Source organism: Nannizzia gypsea, genomic scaffold, assembly GCF_000150975.2.
Source record: "Nannizzia gypsea CBS 118893 supercont1.1 genomic scaffold, whole genome shotgun sequence".
Lineage (NCBI taxonomy): Eukaryota > Fungi > Ascomycota > Eurotiomycetes > Onygenales > Arthrodermataceae > Nannizzia > Nannizzia gypsea.
Window position 1 is genome coordinate 3,604,351 of NW_003345201.1, and position 18,389 is coordinate 3,622,739.

An 18,389-nucleotide genomic window follows, 5' to 3' on the forward strand; every position below is an offset into this window, starting at 1 on the left:
ATGAACAAACAAACAAGAACGCCCAAATGCATACAGACCCAGACTCCACGTACAAAAACTCCAACAGAAAATGAATGATGACTGAGAACCCCCCTTTTGACCTGCCTGACAACGCACCATCAACCCGAAGGGAGGCGCAGAGTAGGAGGAGCAGCCGGAGAGCCTCGAGCGCTAAATGTACAGAACCAAATCCCTTCCACCATTGGATCGTAAAGCCGTCCAACAATGGATGCAGAGCCAGTCCAGCACCCAACCCCAGACGGGGGAAAACCAGGCTGGTCCTACTAGGGAAACACGGGATCACAGAACGCCCAAAATGACAGGAGCCGCAACTAAGTGAGTGGACGTAGGACAGGGATGGTCTCTTTATCGTGACACGCCTTCTAAGACAGGATTACTCCTGCCTTAGAATCTGCCGGAAGCCCACTCTCAGCCGTTCGTGACTCGGCTGGGCCTCAAAGGTGAAGCATGTTTCAGCAGCTGGAGGCCACTGAAACGAGTGGGAAAGAGGTCCCTGTCCTACTACCCCCTGGAGAGCCGGTGACGAAGCCGGCAAGGGGCTTGACGAGTATCGCTCCGCGGTGCGCAGGCTGCTAGGAAGCCGAGGGCGGAACCTTTCCATGTCCGCCATCTGCCTCTCAACTGCCGCCGCTCCTATCGATGCGGGGCGAAACGACGGTACAGGCATTGTCGCGAGGGCGGGCCGCGTAGGAGGTGCAGCAGCGACTTGGCCGTTGGAGTGACCAAGAAGTACTCCCCGTGGAATTGGCTGAGGGAGTACCCCGACTTCTTGGACGATATCGGAGGACGACGAGGCTCCGGCCCCAGAAGGGATTGGATCCTCGTCGATATCGTCGAAGAAGTCGTCGCTGTACAACTCTTCGTACGTGAACCCGTAAGTGCTTTGCCCCCGGGGTTGGTTGTCGGACTCCCGCTCCCTCAGCGGGCTTGGCGATGTCATCTCGACGTCCTGGGGTGACGCGATAGTCGAGACTGGGAGGGAAGCGGGAGTGGCCTGTGCCGTCGTTGTTTGTGATGGAGACTCTGGGGTGTCGTCCACCACTGCCGATGTGCTGAGGTCTTTCGACCGGGACTTCGATGGTACGTTTGGCGGGCTAGGGCCAAACCGTACCTGTTTTCGCTGTCGAAGTGGGCCGCGCGCAGGGGTTCGGCTGTCTGCGCCGGTCGTGTCCTTCAGCACACCGGGTCGAACGCTGGCCGATGGTTCATCGGGCTGTTCATTGTCAGACGACTCAGCTTCGGAGCTGGAAGTCGACCCGAAGTAGCGAAGGTCCATTCCGTAGCTGCATCCTGGGGGATTTGGAATGGGTTTTCGCTTCTTCTCCTTGCGTGTTGTCGTCTTGGTTACTCTGTTAGCATTCGCCTTTGACGACGTTGGTTGATATATCTTTACCGTCTCTTGGGCTTGTCGTGCTTGTTCCTTGGCAAGGCGAGCTTCTTCTTGAGCTTCACGCGCAACTTCCTGGGCAATGCGGGCGTCTTCGCGTGCCTGTTGGGCTTCTTCTTCAGCTTTGCGAAGGGCGGCTTCTCTCGAGTAGCTTGAAAGCGGGTGATTTCTCGGAAATAGGTCATAGGAAAGGTCTTCTTCGTCAAACTCTGGCTGCGCGATAGCTAGAGATCTGACTGGGACTGAAACAGCTGGCGTTGGTAATGCCGTCGGAGTGTCCTTCCACTCCTCCGAAATGGAAGGACTGACTGCATGCGTGCTGGCAGATACGGACTTGTGCTCATGGCGGTCGATGTCATTTTCATGGGTTCGTGACGCGTAGCCAATTTGGTCTGTTTCATTGGAAAGGTTTTGGGAAAGGTTTTCGTGCTGTACTGTTGATCTAGGACACTGACTTGGTGAATCTTCATCATGTCTCCCATTCTGAGGTACTTCGGTACGGAAGGGTAGAAATCTGGAAATTGATCGAGGGACAGAGTCGAGCAAGCCGCTAAAGCTCCATCCAGTGCGTGCGGGTGTGCTTGGCTGGAGCTGGGGTGGAGACGAGTGAAAGTTGGAGACAACTGCAAGCTCTGTTGTAGAGGGAATGGCAGGAATGGAGACTGTGTCGATATCTGAGTGCTCATCGTCATTAACATTGTTGTTCTCATTCGAAGAAGCAGCTTCAGCAGCCTTTTTCTGTGCAATTAATTCTGGAATTCTGAACAAGGTTCTTTGGATCTTGCCTTGGCTCTCTAGAGCACGGCGGCGTTGGCGGTCTGCATATGGTGTTACTTGACGGAGGCGATGAATCTCTCTGGACTTGATAGTTTTGCGTTGGGGTTTTTTCGGGGCCGGACGTTTTTTTGCTTTACGTGCTGGCTGGCTATCGGCATCCTCGTTTTCTTTGTCCTCGTCTATTTCTCGTCGACGCTTGCCGGTGACTGCTGGCGGTGGTGTCAGTTGCTTAGTTCTTTCTGAGAAGTAGAAGCCACTGTGGGCCCATGTGCTATGGCTGGAAGGGCAAACCAGCATTCCGTTACAGCATGGGCACAGTGGTGTGCGTTCAATAGATATCTGGGGCGCAGTAAGGAAAGCTGGGTTCGTTGGAGGGGGAGGTGGGTAGAAGACAATTTCTTGAGGAGTAGTGCGTTCGCCGTTGCGAGTCACACCACCCTCCAAGTCAATGATAGGGGTTGGAGAGAGCTCCAAGTTGCTAGGGCTAATAAAGGAGGCGACTGGGGCAAAACGTGAAAAGGGCTGGTGCCTCGCAGGTAACCTGCGGGTAAAAGGTTTGATAGGACGTGAAGAAATATTCTGAGGCTCACTCTGAGACGGGGCTTTTTTGCCATTGATATTAATGTTGGTATTATCGTTTCTCTCGGCATTAGTGGTGGTGTCTGCCACGGATGGGACGTGCACTGCTTCGCCGCTGCGAGCTGCAGTCTGGGGAGCCGGGGTAGGTGTGGAGGGAGCTGCGTGGGTAGAAGCGCGGCCGTTTGCCGGCGATGGGGTTGGCACGAGGACCTGGATTTGTCGAGTAGAGGGAGAAGGATTCTGTGCGGGTGTGGTACGAGTCGTAGTCGTAGTCGTAGTCTGAGCAACGGCAGTAGCAGTCCTATCGACCTCTGTGGCGACGTTGCCATGGTTGTCGCCATGTCGTTTGTTATTGTTATTGTTATTATTGACATTGTCGTCGTGGTTTCCATGGGTAGTGCTGCTTTCTGCTGCGGAAGGAGCGTCTTCATGCTCATCATCAGAGTCATCGTAGCTTCCTGGAACGCGCTTCTTTGGAGCTGGCTTCTTGCTTTTCTTGGCTTTGTTTTTCGTGACGCGAGCAGTTGCCGCTTTGGGCCCTTTGGGGACAGCAGCCTTCGTGGCAGCAGCAGCTTCTGCAGTCTGCTTACGGGTTCTGGGTGGTGTCTGCCACATCTGGTAGCCAGATGGCGAGAGAGGCTGGGACCGAGTGCGAGCCATTGCTTCAGCTGTGCTGCAAAAAGACGTTAGCATACGCTCAGAGGAGCCGCCAAAGACTGTACAAGCAGTTGTTGCAAAGTAATAGAAGCTCACGGGGCCGGGAATCAAGTTGTGGTGGTAAAAGTGAGGCAGGGTGGTAGAGGACTGGACAAGCCTCGAGGCCTCGACAAACTCGACAACGCGAAAACAGGTATCAAGACAGCCTAGCAGACACGTAGTAGCGAGGAAACGCGAAGCAGAAGAGCTCGTTGCCTCCGAAATTAAAGGTGAATATGCGAGGAGCTTGGACTCGGAAGCGTTCGAGACCGCGAAGCTCGAGGAAGAAGCGAGTACAAGGTAAACCACAATCACAGCAAAACGGCAGGAAAACACAGAACAAACAGGGCATCAAGCTTATACGAGCTCGAGTTACTTACCTTTAGACACGAAGAGGTAAACGGCAATGCCTGGGTGGTAGACGCGAGGGTATCAACTTGGCTTGATGCTTCTGCGGTCGTGGTGTGGATGAGCGAGAGAGGAAGAGAAAGGAGCGGGAAAGGGAGCGCGGCGGAGGAGGAAGAAGATAAAGAGACGATGCCAGACGAGCAGGAGGACAGCTGAGGTGGCGAGCTCACCGCGAGGGCAGGAGGACACTCAGGATCTCATCGCTGTGTTGACAAAGTCGAAGGAGAGAAGGACTTTGAAAATGTTTCCTAAAGTGGTTTCCATAGATATTTTTTTTCTTGACGTTCGTGACGTTGCTTAGGTAATAGGACGCCGCCACGGCAACCGCAGGACAGGACGAAGACCAGAGGACAGAACAGAAGAGTAGAAGGACAGAATAGTAGAAGGACAGGAAGTAGAGGGGTAAACAGCAGGTGGGCGCCGTCGAGATGTCGAGGACAGGACGAGCTGAAAGAGACGGCTACAAGGAAGAAAAAAAGGTGGGCAGAGGCAAAGGTTAACTAACATTAACAACAGTAGATACATCTATGAATACGCCTAGAAATACAAAAGTGAAGCGGCCTAACAGGTAGCTAAATGTATAATAATAGTACATCATCAGCGGCTTCGTCCAATAGCAGCCATTCGCCGTCTTCATCTCAGCGTGATCTCGCCCTTCCACGCTGCGTCGCTCAGCCCAAGTGTCTGCATCAGGTTCTGCCACCTAGGACCACCTCTCTCCTTTTTCCGTAGATAGCTGAGCAGCTTCTGTCTCCGGTGCACGAACAGTCGTAGCCGGCGCTTGTTGTGCTTATCCTTGTGTGAAGTCGTCTTCAGTTGCTCGGCCAGAACCAGGATCTTGGACGTTAGGATGGCTACTTGGACTTCCGGTGAACCCGTGTCTGGCCCAGCACGCGGCCGTTTGGCAGATGGCTCTAGGCTAGTAGGATCTTGATCTGCAGCTGCGGGTTTGGCAGGGAGTACTCGATCGGTGTTATGGCGGCCGAGTATGTCGACTGACCGCTTGATGTTCAGTTTTGTTCGGTTCCTGGTGCTGCCGTTCTTCATCGCCAGGATTCGACGGACAGCTTCCTCGGCGGTTTTGTGGTCTTCCTCATGCTTCTTGATGGCGTCTTCGATGTGTTGGGGGTCAGCGGCGCTGCCGTCAATCGGTGGCACAGGTCGTGTGAGCCGCTTGGACGTTTCGAGAGCGGACGCAAGGTCTGTCTTGGATATGCAAAAGTTCACATAGCTCGATTGCTCATTATCCGGAGGAACATGCACACCCTTTGATCCCAGGGTTGGGTAGAGAGACGGGTTGAGCATAGCTTCTATCAATGGGGTCTTCTCGCTAGCAACTGGGTCGCCAAACGCTTCTGTTCGCCGCTGCGCCAATTCGCGCTGTCGAGATATGTTTGCCGCCTTCCGCTGACGTGCCTGTGCCATGGCAAAGGGGTCTCGCCGTCTCCGCACATGGCTCTTCGTTGTGACCGTCCTCGATGGCTGCGAGCCAACCCTGCCCAGGGACAAGTTATTGAACCAGCTGTATAGGCCTGTGTAGTCCGATTGATCAGTAAAATCCAGTTCGACATAGTATCACACGCATTGAGCATACCGCTTGAGCCCACGCGAGGTGCCATCTTGTGCTAATTGATTCCACTTCTACCCTTTTCTTTCCTGTCTTCTTCTGCTTCTTCTCTCTCTTCAAATTTCTGTCTTCGCAAATCTTCTGCCATCTCCTTGGCGCGCCAAGCTTATATCTCGGTGTTACTTTTCTCCGCTTCTGCCCTAACATCTTAGTCATTGCTTAGTCACGCACAAAGAAAAGCGACTGCGCCAAGAATTCCAAAATAGGCGAAATTTCGACCTTCGCGAGCTTCAACTTTTTGATCTTTTCCTTGCTCTCTTTCTCATCCCCGTCAAGACAACCGCCGTCGATTGATACTCTTCCTTACATACCTTCTTCCACAGCAGGATAGATATCAGTCGCCCATCATGGCTCCCTCCAACCTCCCACCAGTCTTCAATGCCACCTCCCAGGACATGGAGATGATGCTCACTGCTCAGTGTCATCTCGGCTCCAAGAACATGCAAACCCATATGGAGCCTTACCTGTGGAAGACTCGTCCAGACGGTGTCAACGTTATCAACATTGGCAAGACCTGGTATGTGCTGAATTCCCATGAAATAAAAAAACCCCGTTATAAATTGAAAGACGCGCAAAACTAATTTGCTTACTTCGTTTAGGGAGAAGATTGTCCTTGCTGCCCGTATCATTGCTGCCATCGACAACCCAGCTGACATCTGTGTCATTTCTGCCCGTCCATACGGTCAGCGTGCCGTCCTCAAGTTCGCTGCCCACACTGGTGCCGTCGCCATTGCTGGTCGTTTCACCCCCGGTAGCTTCACCAACTACATCACCCGCTCTTTCAAGGAGCCCCGCCTGATCGTTGTCACCGACCCTCGCACCGATGCCCAGGCCATCAAGGAGGCTAGCTACGTTAACATTCCCGTCATTGCTCTCTGCGACGCCGACTCCCCAACTGAGTTCGTCGATGTTGCCATCCCAACCAACAACAAGGGTCGCCACGCCATCGGTCTTGTCTGGTGGATGCTTGCCCGTGAAGTCCTCCGTCTCCGTGGCACTCTTGCTACCCGTGAGACCGAGTGGGACATTGTCGTCGATCTCTATTTCTACCGCGATCCTGAGGCCGAGGAGACCAAGGAGATTGAGGAGGCCAAGGCCGCTGAGGCCGAGGAGGCTGCTCCTGAGACTCTCAACCCAGCCGATACCTGGGATGCTGCAGGTGCTGCTGCTCCTGCTACCTTCGGCGCTCCCGCTGCTGCTGCTAACTGGGAGGCTTCCAACACCGACTGGGCTACCTCTGGCGCTGCTGCTGGCGAAAGCTGGGCTGCCGATACCCCAGCTGCCGAACCTACCTGGTAAACGTGGCTATTTGACTGCAAAAGACTTAAAACAAAATCCGATTGTCGACCATTTGTCTCCTCTGTTTGTCCATTTACGATCGCCGTTCATGTTGACAAAAGAAAGATTTAACGAGTTCATCAACACCTTTCTTCATACGGTTCTTGCTTTAAATGTCATGGCTTTCAATTGACGGCGCTTACGAGGGAAAGATACCCATCCGGCCTTTGGCCTCTGGGGGAAAGCCCTGTGCCGTCAACAGGGGGCGTACTTAATCGTTGTCCCAACCCCATTAGCTAGATCCAATAAAAAATACATGCCATTACCCAAGTCAATTATCTTTAATGTTATCCACCTTATAAACATACAATTAGCCCATGCCTGAGGATAAAAGCGTTGGATATCCACAGCTTTGGGTGACTGAGAAAGGAAAACACAGGCCGCAGATCACTGTATTCTATCTAGTCTGTAACATCATGATTATACAGCCTAGAACTATAGAAATCAGCCTGTTCTACTGCACCAATCTCTACCAATAACTGTGCGATCGCATACTCGTTGGTTCTGAAGGGGAGTGCTCTCTCACGTCCGACCGCTAGACTCAGCGGCCGGCACCAAGGGAGACAGCTATCGGCCAACCCCACCAAGTGGCCGACAAGCATCACCCAGTGATAGATCTCTGATATATCCATCGTACTTCGGTGTTGTCCAAATCGTATGGTCCGGTTTCCTGAATCAAGTAGTTCGCCATCCGCAGAAGTATGTATGACCATATCTCTTATGCTATATGCAAGGTTTCCTGGGCAATCATCATGAAATCCGACTGCTCCATCCCAGAGTTGACATAGTTGCTGCATGCTGATACAAGCCTGAATTGCTCCCTTCACAGTTCGTACGTGCAGATGGGATAGCAAGGCACAAGGACTAAGACATATGGACTCACATACCCGGGATGGGGGGTGGATCGCTTGCAACTGCAGTTGAAATAGCCAGATAAAGCTCAAAAGGTTCTCCATGGCTGTACGGGAAAACCCTAGGCTTTGCAGATCGTTCGCGACTGTTGCCGCGTGCTTATCCGCAGAAATGTTGCCTACGTGTACGTTCAACGAACATGAGGCATTCGTCACAATATGAAAATGTTGGTTCAGCAAGCTCAGAATACTGTCGATTAAGTCAAACGATGGGGACTCATATGTCATCACAGGGGCCACAAGTTTGACCGGGCAGACACCCCATTCATTTTTTGTCATATCAAATTCTTCCGTGGTTATAGATGGTGCTGGTTTGACCGTCCAGCAGGAGGCATCGGTATGATTTCGGACGTAAGCATTCACCAGGAACCCATTGTCTCGCATTTCTTGGATGATCTGCACGTATACTGCCCGCAGTAATTTTTCCTTCGCTGAGTGATGAAAACTCTCCGTATAGGTGGCCGCAATAAAGTTCACGATCTTGAAATTGACGATAAATTCAATTTCCACGCCAAAACTGTACAAAGAACGAACTTGTTCTGGGATTTTGATTTTGTTACGGCACCGGGCCATAATCTTTGGTATTAATAGAAAATGCCAACATCACATGTTGGTTCCATATCTGAGAGAGCGAAGCACAGGGGATATATATAGGGCATACGAATTGATAGAAAATGCGTCTTCTTCATCTTCTAGGCCTCTATGATACCCCTTTCCAAGATTCCAGTTGATTCCTGTGGCCATACATGTTTTAGTTTGGCCGTTTCTCTGACGGACTGAGGACTGTTTTATGGCCCGTGTCCTATTATCCATGGTCCTCTATGGCTAAACAGCTGGATCCTACCCTCAAAGAGGACGTGTTTGTGAGATTGATTTCTTTGTTAGGCATAATGACTTTGATGACCCGTTCCAAGAATTAGTATGATAGTCTCAAAGCAGATGTCGGAATAAACTCTGGGAGCAGCGCTAAATACGATCACGTGGATGATGCCAGGCGCTCCTTCCCGCTGCATTTAGGCGCGATGAACCTAGACGAAGGAGCAAGGCGATCAGAAATTTACCGCCTTCCACACCCCTAGCTCTTTTCCAAAATGAGAAAGGCATTTAGGTTTCTGCATGTCTGATCATTACCAGCCAAAGGCAAGCATGAGACAAAAACATACCTAGCGCGGTATTTGCTCATTTCTATGAACTGTAGGTCAACATACATGATTGCCAACAAAGGATGGAGAAACTTAGGTTTGATAGGATACTAGGAATACTTTAGCTACGAATAACGCTAGTAGAATAACGAAATTCTGCTCAACTTCTGGCCAAAGCCAAATACTAGTCCCAGATATGTACCCAGAGTCATGGATAAATGACCTCCACGTGACCGCTAGGCATTGTCCTTGGATATTCATTTTTTTCAATGAAAGGAAAATCCACATAATTCAAGATCAAAGCCTGGATCAGGAGAAGTATGAGAGTGCCATGTTGGCGCCGTTTCACGAATATTAACAGAGTTACGGCATCTATAATATACGCAAAACGGTCCTTATCGACTCCGACATTTTCCATTGAGCAAAAAATGGCCGAAGAGTCATCCCCTTCGCAGTATTCTGGCTGGTCCAACGCCAGCCTTATAAATCGAATTCACGAACTGGAACGCCAATTAAATGAATGCCCTCAAACTAGCGTCTCAGCACCTAGCACCGAATGCCAAAGCCTTGAAAAAAAGCGAGGTCAGACGGAGAGAACAACAGCTGATAATCGACCCCGCGAACGATCCACGAGTACGAATCCTCCTCGAAAGTCGGATAAGAAACGCCGTAAAATCGATCCTTCAAGATATTCAACGCGCCATATTGCCATTAAATTTGCGTATCTGGGGAAACGATACAATGGATTAGAGCATGCTAATGGCAATTTTACAGAGGTACCAACCATTGAAGAGGAACTCTGGAAGGCTTTGCGGAAGACCCGCCTTATATTTCCGACACATAAAGACTGTACTGAGGAATTTAGCGGAAAGGATAGCAGCCCTTCTCGCCCATACTCGATACACTGGGATGGGTGCCAATACTCCAAATGTGGCCGGACGGACAAAGGCGTCAGCGCTTTTGGACAGGTGATAGGCATCAGAGTACGAAGCTTGAGGCCAGCGGATTCAAGTCCACCTACTGAGGCAAATGGAGGAGACGCTATGGATTCTGCCGTTGCAGTAGAATTGGGTACGGGAGATGAAAATAGACGAAGTGGTGTACCTGGTACAGGAGAAGCCAAAGCAGCAGTTTGGGATGATATTGCCGACGAATTGCCTTACATACAGATCCTAAACGGCGCTCTACCTGAGGACATACGAGTTCTAGCATGGTGCCCTCATTTGCCTGCAGATTTTGATGCACGGTTTTCCTGTCGCCAAAGAAGGTACCGTTACTTCTTTACCCAGCCTGCATTCTGCCCTACCCCTGGTGCTAGAGGCATTGTCAGAGCTCCTGAATTGAAAGACGACCCGTCTTCACCTCGGCCCAGGGAGGGATGGTTGGATATTGAAGCTATGCGCGAGGCAGCACAGTATTTTGTAGGCAGCCATGATTTTCGGAATTTCTGCAAAGTTGATACGAGCAAGCAAATAACGAATTTTGTGCGGCGCATTTTACGTGCAGATCTAGAGCTTGTGGACCCCCAAAGAACCCCTCTTGGCTTTGTGCAAATGCCTGGGTTTGAACGTCTCGAAAATAGCCCCAGAAATACTGGGATCCCCGAAGGACCTAATGACATCAATCCAGCAGCCAGCAAGGTATATTCATTTACAGTACACGGTACAGCGTTTCTATGGCATCAGATTCGCCATATGGTTGGAATCCTGTTTCTAGTCGGCCAAGGGCTTGAGCACCCGTCTATCGTTCCCGAGCTTTTAGATGTCACAAAAAACCCACGGCGGCCGGTGTATGAGATGGCATCGGACAGCCCCCTCGTTCTCTGGGACTGTATATTTGGGGAAGAAGAGGATGAGCTAGATTGGGTCTATCCAGGTGATCCACGAACTCTGAAAACTCCCTCGCGCAGGACGGATGGAAATTTTGGTCAAGGCGGTCTTGTCGAGGACTTGTGGACCCTCTGGAGAAATAGAAAGATCGATGAGTTGCTGGCTGGTACATTGTTGGAATCCATGGCGAATCGAGGACAGTTAACGGCTGCTTCGAAAGGCGATGGCCATCCATCCAACCAGGGGCAAACAGTTCAAAACCCTAGGGTTTTTAGCGGAGGGGACAACGGGAAACCAGTTGGGAAATATGTCCCATTACTGAACAGAACAAAGCTTGACCTTGTTGAGGACATGAATGCCCGGTATCTATCGAAAAAGGGGCACAAGTACTGGAACAAAGTGCTGGAATACCAGGAAGAGCAGCGGAAAGCGGCATTTGATGCTGAATGAGGCTCCCTTTGGAAATTGATAGATAATCCAGGTGGACCATCATTCATAGCTTAATTCGTAGCTTAATTATAGGACAGCATGGCTTGCCATCACGAAGAAGATTCGTAAAGGCATTTTCGAGCACCTTTCCACACTTCCTCAACGATCATTCGCCTCGGTAACAAGTTCTGTAACTTATTAGCTATGTCTTCAACAGTCATTTTGATGGTGCATAACGGCCAAATAAATGCAGGGTTATACATACAGGGAATACAACAACAACGTCAGACTCCCCATCGACGATGATCGCCAGGTAATATCGCACTTCAAACCCTCTGAACGCTTCATGAATAACAATATCCTGGATCTGAGTTGTTGGAATAAATCTAGTCGTCGCACTGGGGAGGTATGTCGCAGAGGATGTAGAGGTCTGTACCCCCAAACCTCGAATGACAAGCAGAGACTCCTCTTTTCAACCATAATTAGCGCCCCTAGTTACGTTTTAAAACAGAGGAACAAGGAAACAAACCAGTATAACCCTTCCTAACGACAAGGTATAGCAATATAGCGCTGCATGTCGCAATGGCCTGCCACATGTAATTATCCGCAATATTGCATGCAATCAGACCTATACTACTTTTCCATATGGTGTCCCAGGGAATGGCAGTCCAACTATCCGGTATGTGATTGCGGCAGGTAGCAGTGTCGACCAGAATAACAAATGCAAATATTGCAATTCGGATGATAATTCCAATGTAGAAAATGAGCTTTGAGGCAATTGTTGATCTTGGAGTGGCATTGGAGACTGTGAATTGAACAGTGGTCGACGAAGGGCTATATGTTTTCAGACGGGGAGGCATGATAGCTAATTTTTTTATTATAAGTGTATATTCTTATGTATGAAGAGTTTTTGATTCCAGTCTGTGAAAATGGGACTTAAACATTAGATGGTATCTTTAGTATCAAATTGAGAGTGTTCACGTTGCGTTTCATTTTCATCAACCAGCCAGGGGAACCTTACCTGGGTGATTTTATAATCACGTGATAGAAACTGCCAAGACCGTTGCAAATGTATATGTATGTATAAATATTACAGTATAAAAAATGGCAGCAATGGTGCTCTGTTGACATGGCGCAGATTATTAAACAGGCATAAACCGCGCTTTAGGCTTTGATACATGGTACTGTCCGTATATTGCTGAGTGAGACCTACTTGTAGCTGGCTGGCCGGTCTAGTAACGCTGGATAGAAGTGAGTTTGCGGCTCGGGAAATAAAGTTTATATTCTGACCAATCATATAGAGAGAGTCACCTGTTCCGCCAACGAACTCTGGGCAGGAGAGCAAAGGGCTATGTTGCCGCTTAGCCAGATATATTGAAGGACAAAACAGTTTGCTAGGGCGTCGTTCAAATGCCACGGAGTCCTTCACCACGTCGAGACGAGCGAAGAAGCCGGTCCCCTGCGAGACGGCACGACGACGGAGACAGACACAGAGAAACTGGGAGGAAGAAACAATCATCCGGTTTTCGATGGAAAGAAAAGCGACGCGATGATGATAGGGACAGGGACAGAGATTCAGGGAAACCCAGAGGGTTAGAGCGCGGGTATCGTGATAGTGATAGACGAAGGTCCCCGTTTAGAGACCGTGACCGTGACAGGGAAAGGGACAGAGACAGAGACTGGGGCCGTGGCCGTGAGCACGAACGGAGGCCAGAAAGGGACGCAAGGGGCGATACAAGCAGCCAGAAGCCGGTTGAGAAGGAGAAGAAAGATAAGAAGAAGAAGCCGACTGCCGCCCCGTCTAACGAGCCTATGATTATCGTCAATGTCAACGACAGACTAGGCACCAAAGCTGCCATCCCATGCCTTGCCTCAGATCCTATTCGTAAGCCTACCCGGCTCGCCCGATACCCTGCCCTGACCAAGGCTAATGTGTCTTGTAGGTCTTTTTAAAGCTCAGGTAGCTGCTCGAATTGGACGAGAGCCACATGAAATACTCCTTAAACGACAAGGAGAGCGTCCGTTCAAGGACCAACTTACGCTGGAAGACTACGGTGTCAGCAACGGCGTGCAGCTAGATTTGTGAGTTGACATCTGTTTCCTTTCGTTCTTATACTGATAGAAGCGTGCTAACTTTGATAAAGGGAAGTGGACACTGGAGATTGATGCGGTTGCATATGGAATACTCCCACTATGCATACGCAAGATGAAGAAGCTTGCGGTCATGAGCTTTATTATGTTATAATGAACCACCTTGATTCTTGCACACCACTGCTTTGGGCTATCTTGAAACAAAAGAGCCTTCCAAATTAATACATCTGTTTTAATATATTTTGGTTCCTTCTTGGTCTCTGCGCCTGTTCGTGTACTATATCTGCTGTATCGGGGGTAAACTCCTGCAGTAGCTTGGTAACCATCTCCTCCGTCCCTTCTCTCTGCCCTTCTCCCTGCTCTCCTCCCGTCAGCATGCTGCCTCTACGCTCTTCCTTGCCTCTCCTCCTGCTGCCTCTCCCTGCTGCATCGTGTGTTGTCCTTCCTAAACGGGCCACGAAAACGTCCGGCTGACTAACAACCGCGCTTTTCCACTTTAGGCATAAAATGCGCCTTATCCAGCCAATCAGAGCCCCCAATTACATGTGACTGTCGGCGGAAAAACTGGACTGCAGAAATGGAAATTTCGAAACATCCACAAATTCCGGGACTGACTTTTTGCCTCATTATTGTGTCCGGGCCAAAAACTCTCGCTTGCAACCATGCTTGCCTCCCGTCTCTTGAGTCTGCTCTTGTCCTCTATGCTGCCCTAACAATGATGTTGAGAGCGAGACTGTGATTACTCAGTACTATCCTCCTGGAATCAGTGATAGCATCTTTTATCCGCTTCCTCGCCTTTTTTTTTTTGTTTTTACGAGTTTGATTGGCCTTGGAAAATTTACTCCAGCCGCGGCCGTTTGACAAACCCTCATCGATCGGCACATTTTTTATACTCCTCGGATTTTGCATCATAGTCATCAAGGATCTCATCCAGCACCTCATAGGCCTTGGGAAATCTCTTGCTACAGCTATTTCACCATGGTCCGAAACCTCGTTGTCCTGGGCGGCAGCTCGCATCCTCAGCTGAACGCTACCATCTGCAGACAGCTGGGTATCCCACCGGTCAACGTCCTGTTGACAAAATTTTCTGTTGGTGAGACACGCGTTGAGATCAATGAGTCGATTCGAGGGAAAGATGTCTACATTATCCAGTCTGGCGGAGGGAAAGTGAACGATCACTTGATGGAGCTGTTCATTACCATCTCGGCCTGTAAAACTGCCTCCGCCAAGCGAGTCACGGCCGTCCTTCCTCTCTTCCCGTACTCTCGCCAAAGCGATATTCCTTACAACAAGGCTGGAGCTCCCCTCGTGAAATCGACTACTGTCACCAAACCGGAGGCTAGCAACGGTTACACCTTTGAGAGCACCCCGCCTACCCCACCGGCCGGGAATATAGAAAGCAACGGTCTTCAGAATGGACTAGAAGGGCTTCACAAGGGGCTTGCCCAGGTCCAGCTGAATGATCTCGAGAACGCCGGCTCTCTCAACAAGGCTGTGCGACTTTCTCACTACGTTAATGGGATAAAACGCAGTGACACCTTGGATTCCCAAAAGTCTGAAAATGGCCACCACCGTATACCTACCAGCCACAGCGACGAAACGGCAAGCAATGCATCCAATACCTCGAAGATGAACGCATTCCAGCCCCGTCCTGGGTACCGACAATGGGTTGCACAAGCAGGAACCTTGGTCGCTGATCTACTTACCTGTGCTGGTGCAGATCATATTATCACCATGGACTTGCATGACCCTCAATACCAAGGATTCTTCGACATCCCTGTTGATAACCTTTACGGACGCCCTCTTTTGAAGCGATACATTCAGCAGAACATCCCTAATTTCCATGAGGCAGTCATAGTCAGTCCCGATGCTGGAGGAGCTAAACGAGCTACAGCTATTGCAGACTCCATGGGTATGGAGTTTGCTCTTATTCACAAGGTAAACCCACGGCTTATCTCTAACAATGAAGTATAATTTCCTATGGCCTTGACTAACTTGCTCTCACTGCTCTCTAGGAACGCCGCCCCACTAAGATCACTGACCGTCAGAACGCCACAATGATGCTTGTCGGAGACATCAAAGACCGGACAGCTATCCTCATCGATGATCTCGCAGACACCTCCAATACCATAACCCGTGCTGCCAAGCTGTTGAAAAAGGAAGGCGCTTCGAAGGTCTACGCCTTGGTCACACATGGTATTTTCAGTGGCGATGCCATTGATAGAATAAATGCCAGTGCCTTGGACAAAGTCGTTGTTACAAACACAGTTTCTCAGGAACATAACCTAAAGCGGTGCCCGAAGCTTGAAGTACTAGAAGTTGGCCAAGTCTTTGCTGAGGTATTTCTAACAAACCAGAAACCTATATGGTTCTAATGCGCCTTTTTATGTTATCATTCACTAATCTTATCTGATTATAGGCAATTCGTCGTGTTCACCATGGTGAAAGTATCAGCGTTCTATTCCAATATGACTGAGAAAAAGGCATATAATATGCAACTTCTTGCAATCAGAGCAAATATTGGCCTTTATATCTATTCCGCTACACGCTACTGCTATTCCCCTGTCTCTCTATCTCGTTCTGTCTTCCTATTCAAACTATTTCTTTGTTTTTTACTTGGCCTGGTGTTCTGAGGCATGTAGCCCAGCCCATACCTCAAACAGTCAGTCACCTAAGACAATCATTTCAGAAGAACGACCCTGCCTATGTCATGGTCATGACCCTAATTTCCCCTCCTTTCATTCCCACTCTTTTATCTTTCCTAATTTCACCAAATACTAGCCAGGTAAGTGGTGATGGAAATGTCTTTATTTGGCCACAGATGAAGCTCCCTTTTCCTTCCTTGTCCTGCTCAAATCCCATCCAGGCATATGGAATACCATCTATGAGAACACACAAAAAAAGATGAAAACAGGCAAACTTGGAGACTCAAAAAAAAAAAAGCTCATAAACGAAAGACGAGGGGTTAGGTTTTCGCTTTTATCGCTTTCCTTTTCTTTTGATCTGCTTTTTTTTCTTCTTCTCCTTTTCATTGGTTTTATTCATTTGCCCTGGGTGTTTTGTTTTAATTGCTTGACTGGTTGGCAGCCAGTGCCTTCTCATCTTTGCCATTTCGCTTCTTCCAATAAGTGAGCCTGGTATGTTGATACATTGAGCTTGCTGGAAGCGCATTTTTCGTTAGTATCTAACATTCATTGCTGGGTACATATCTTTTACATAGTTACTATGCTGTAGTTTCTTTGTGCGAAGGTCTCTTGATCCTTGTATAGGTTACTATGGAAGTTTTGGTGTAAGTAAACCCCTCGTCGGGGATCGTTACGCAAGGGACCTGGGAGGCTTCATGTTAGAATATTTTACCGTGCAAACGGGGTTTATGTGTTACGAATATTAATGAAGAGTTATGACTTTCTATTTGTCTGTTTTATTTCACGAAGTATTATGGAAGTTTCGTGTATATTGTTTGTAACCGGAATGAAGGGTGATGATGATGATTTATCTACTAAGTGAGTACAACTGGACGATGCGAACTAGTAGCAGTTCATCGTATAAAACAACATAAAAAGAAAGTATTATATGGCAAAATGGAAGAGATACACTCCGAATCAACATTATCAAAACTCCAGCAATATTGAGATATAAATAATTCGAAGAAACAAGAGACCCCTAAAGTACGCTTATATAGTTCCCTATCCTGTCTTTCTGATTCTGGGCAATGCACTCTGCGATCCAAGTAATATTGCGAATTTCCTATTTCGATACATAATTAGTTCATACGCCTTGCAGCACACAGGATATGTTTGGAAATAACTGACTTGTTCCCGCAATTTTACCCAGGCGTATATTATAGCCGGGGTGAACTGGCGAGTGAATGCCAATTTCAACTGCTCCATCTCTCTCTGGTAGAAAAGATCTTCCAAGCTCTTGCCTTCGCTTCCGGGGCCACCAGAGCCGGACTGGTTCAAGCCAACAGTGTCAAAGAAAGCTTTGTAGTCGGCTACGACTGTCACTGCGAGGGAGACACCCTCGAGGTCATCTGCGCGAGAAAGCATCAGAGAACCTTCGGGATACAGCTTGCCAAACTCTGGATATAGCTTCTTTCTCTCGGCTTTGGAGAGTTCGGTACCGAACGAGTTGAGAGTGATGTTGATTGCCCGACGATCAGCCTCGAACTCTAGTGCTTCGCACATGACTTGCGACGTAGGAGAGTCTTTAAGCTCCGGGTCAGTATTAATGAACTGGTAGAAATCTTCTAGGTAATTCTTGTATAGAGTGTTTCGGATAATCTCAATATTCAGCTCATCCAGGTCCTGATGGCTCAGGCTTCCCTTGAAGTAGGGAGCTAGAGGAGTTTCAATAAGAACCGAGTTGTATAGTTCTTCGATATTGGTTGCCACGCATAGGACTGGCATGGTCTCAAAGAACCCAAGTGGATGGCACCTGTCTAGAAGCTCCCGGGTATCTCTCTCGTGAAGAGTACCGGTGATGAGAAGAGCAATGTTATCAATCATGTACCCATACGTAAGGTATTCCATAAACTTGGCTGTCGAGCCACTAGCTTGTGCTTGCAGATAGCGGAATTCAGCGACAAGCTTCTCAGTGGCCTTGCCAGCCAGAGCAGATGTAGAGGGATTCGGGGGAAGCGCAGCCAGGAAATCGCCATAGGATGGGCCAAGCTGTAGCTTGACGTCTGTGTTTACATGGTCAGCCCTAGCACCACACCACAAGCTATCACGGCAACCACTGCCATCAAGAAGCCACACATATGGCCATCGACAGCCGTCGCAAAGGTAGGTATGTACACACCATCCACGGTATCGCATTGCGTCAAGTTGCTGTAGTTCTGCGAGTTTAGAAGGTTGTTGCGGTATCCGCGAACGACTCCTTCGACATAGCTGCGCAACCATTAGCCATCCAGCTCGCTCCAACAAGCACCAGGACAACCTACCCGTTATCCACGTTGAAGAAGAGGCCCTCCATGGTTGGCCAAGTGATGTGTATCTGTCTGTCTGTCTTCTAGTCCTCCTGCCTGTCGACTTCCATCGTCTGCCTCCCTTAATATCACTTCCGAAGGTCAACCTAAAGCTTGGGTCCCTCACGTGATAGATTACATAATAGCTAGTGTGCTTTTTTTACGACATCGAAAAAAAAAAGAAG

The 18,389-nt window shown here is 49.1% G+C and overlaps 9 protein-coding genes across 9 annotated transcripts; 4 read left to right on the plus strand and 5 right to left on the minus strand.

The window, feature by feature from the left end:
- Positions 1-394: 394 nt before the first annotated feature.
- MGYG_01316 (hypothetical protein) lies at positions 395-3,424 on the minus strand (the record flags this gene model as incomplete). Its single annotated transcript, XM_003177187.1, has 1 exon — positions 395-3,424. The coding sequence occupies one exon, from the start codon at positions 3,422-3,424 to the stop codon at positions 395-397; it is 3,030 nt and encodes a 1,009-aa protein (XP_003177235.1).
- Positions 3,425-4,501: 1,077 nt separating this feature from the next.
- Positions 4,502-5,487, minus strand: MGYG_01317 (hypothetical protein; the record flags this gene model as incomplete). The annotated part of the gene is made up of 2 exons (XM_003177188.1): positions 4,502-5,400; positions 5,463-5,487. The coding sequence occupies 2 exons, from the start codon at positions 5,485-5,487 to the stop codon at positions 4,502-4,504; spliced, it is 924 nt and encodes a 307-aa protein (XP_003177236.1).
- Positions 5,488-5,842: 355 nt separating this feature from the next.
- Positions 5,843-6,794, plus strand: MGYG_01318 (40S ribosomal protein S0; the record flags this gene model as incomplete). Its single annotated transcript, XM_003177189.1, has 2 exons — positions 5,843-6,012; positions 6,095-6,794. 2 exons carry the CDS (start codon positions 5,843-5,845, stop codon positions 6,792-6,794), a joined length of 870 nt encoding a protein of 289 aa, XP_003177237.1.
- Positions 6,795-7,234: 440 nt separating this feature from the next.
- On the minus strand, positions 7,235-8,557 carry MGYG_01319 (hypothetical protein; the record flags this gene model as incomplete). The annotated part of the gene is made up of 2 exons (XM_003177190.1): positions 7,235-8,320; positions 8,384-8,557. 2 exons carry the CDS (start codon positions 8,555-8,557, stop codon positions 7,235-7,237), a joined length of 1,260 nt encoding a protein of 419 aa, XP_003177238.1.
- A 757-nt stretch (positions 8,558-9,314) lies between these two features.
- Positions 9,315-11,165, plus strand: MGYG_01320 (tRNA pseudouridine synthase 3; the record flags this gene model as incomplete). The annotated part of the gene is made up of 1 exon (XM_003177191.1): positions 9,315-11,165. The coding sequence occupies one exon, from the start codon at positions 9,315-9,317 to the stop codon at positions 11,163-11,165; it is 1,851 nt and encodes a 616-aa protein (XP_003177239.1).
- An 89-nt stretch (positions 11,166-11,254) lies between these two features.
- On the minus strand, positions 11,255-12,004 carry MGYG_01321 (hypothetical protein; the record flags this gene model as incomplete). The annotated part of the gene is made up of 3 exons (XM_003177192.1): positions 11,255-11,332; positions 11,410-11,612; positions 11,674-12,004. 3 exons carry the CDS (start codon positions 12,002-12,004, stop codon positions 11,255-11,257), a joined length of 612 nt encoding a protein of 203 aa, XP_003177240.1.
- Positions 12,005-12,554: 550 nt separating this feature from the next.
- On the plus strand, positions 12,555-13,230 carry MGYG_01322 (hypothetical protein; the record flags this gene model as incomplete). The annotated part of the gene is made up of 2 exons (XM_003177193.1): positions 12,555-13,029; positions 13,088-13,230. The coding sequence occupies 2 exons, from the start codon at positions 12,555-12,557 to the stop codon at positions 13,228-13,230; spliced, it is 618 nt and encodes a 205-aa protein (XP_003177241.1).
- Positions 13,231-14,213: 983 nt separating this feature from the next.
- MGYG_01323 (ribose-phosphate pyrophosphokinase 4) lies at positions 14,214-15,711 on the plus strand (the record flags this gene model as incomplete). The annotated part of the gene is made up of 3 exons (XM_003177194.1): positions 14,214-15,173; positions 15,251-15,574; positions 15,655-15,711. The coding sequence occupies 3 exons, from the start codon at positions 14,214-14,216 to the stop codon at positions 15,709-15,711; spliced, it is 1,341 nt and encodes a 446-aa protein (XP_003177242.1).
- Positions 15,712-16,898: 1,187 nt separating this feature from the next.
- Positions 16,899-18,212, minus strand: MGYG_01324 (vacuolar ATP synthase subunit D; the record flags this gene model as incomplete). Its single annotated transcript, XM_003177195.1, has 4 exons — positions 16,899-16,982; positions 17,048-17,922; positions 18,039-18,127; positions 18,181-18,212. The coding sequence occupies 4 exons, from the start codon at positions 18,210-18,212 to the stop codon at positions 16,899-16,901; spliced, it is 1,080 nt and encodes a 359-aa protein (XP_003177243.1).
- Between the last annotated feature and the right edge of the window lie 177 nt (positions 18,213-18,389).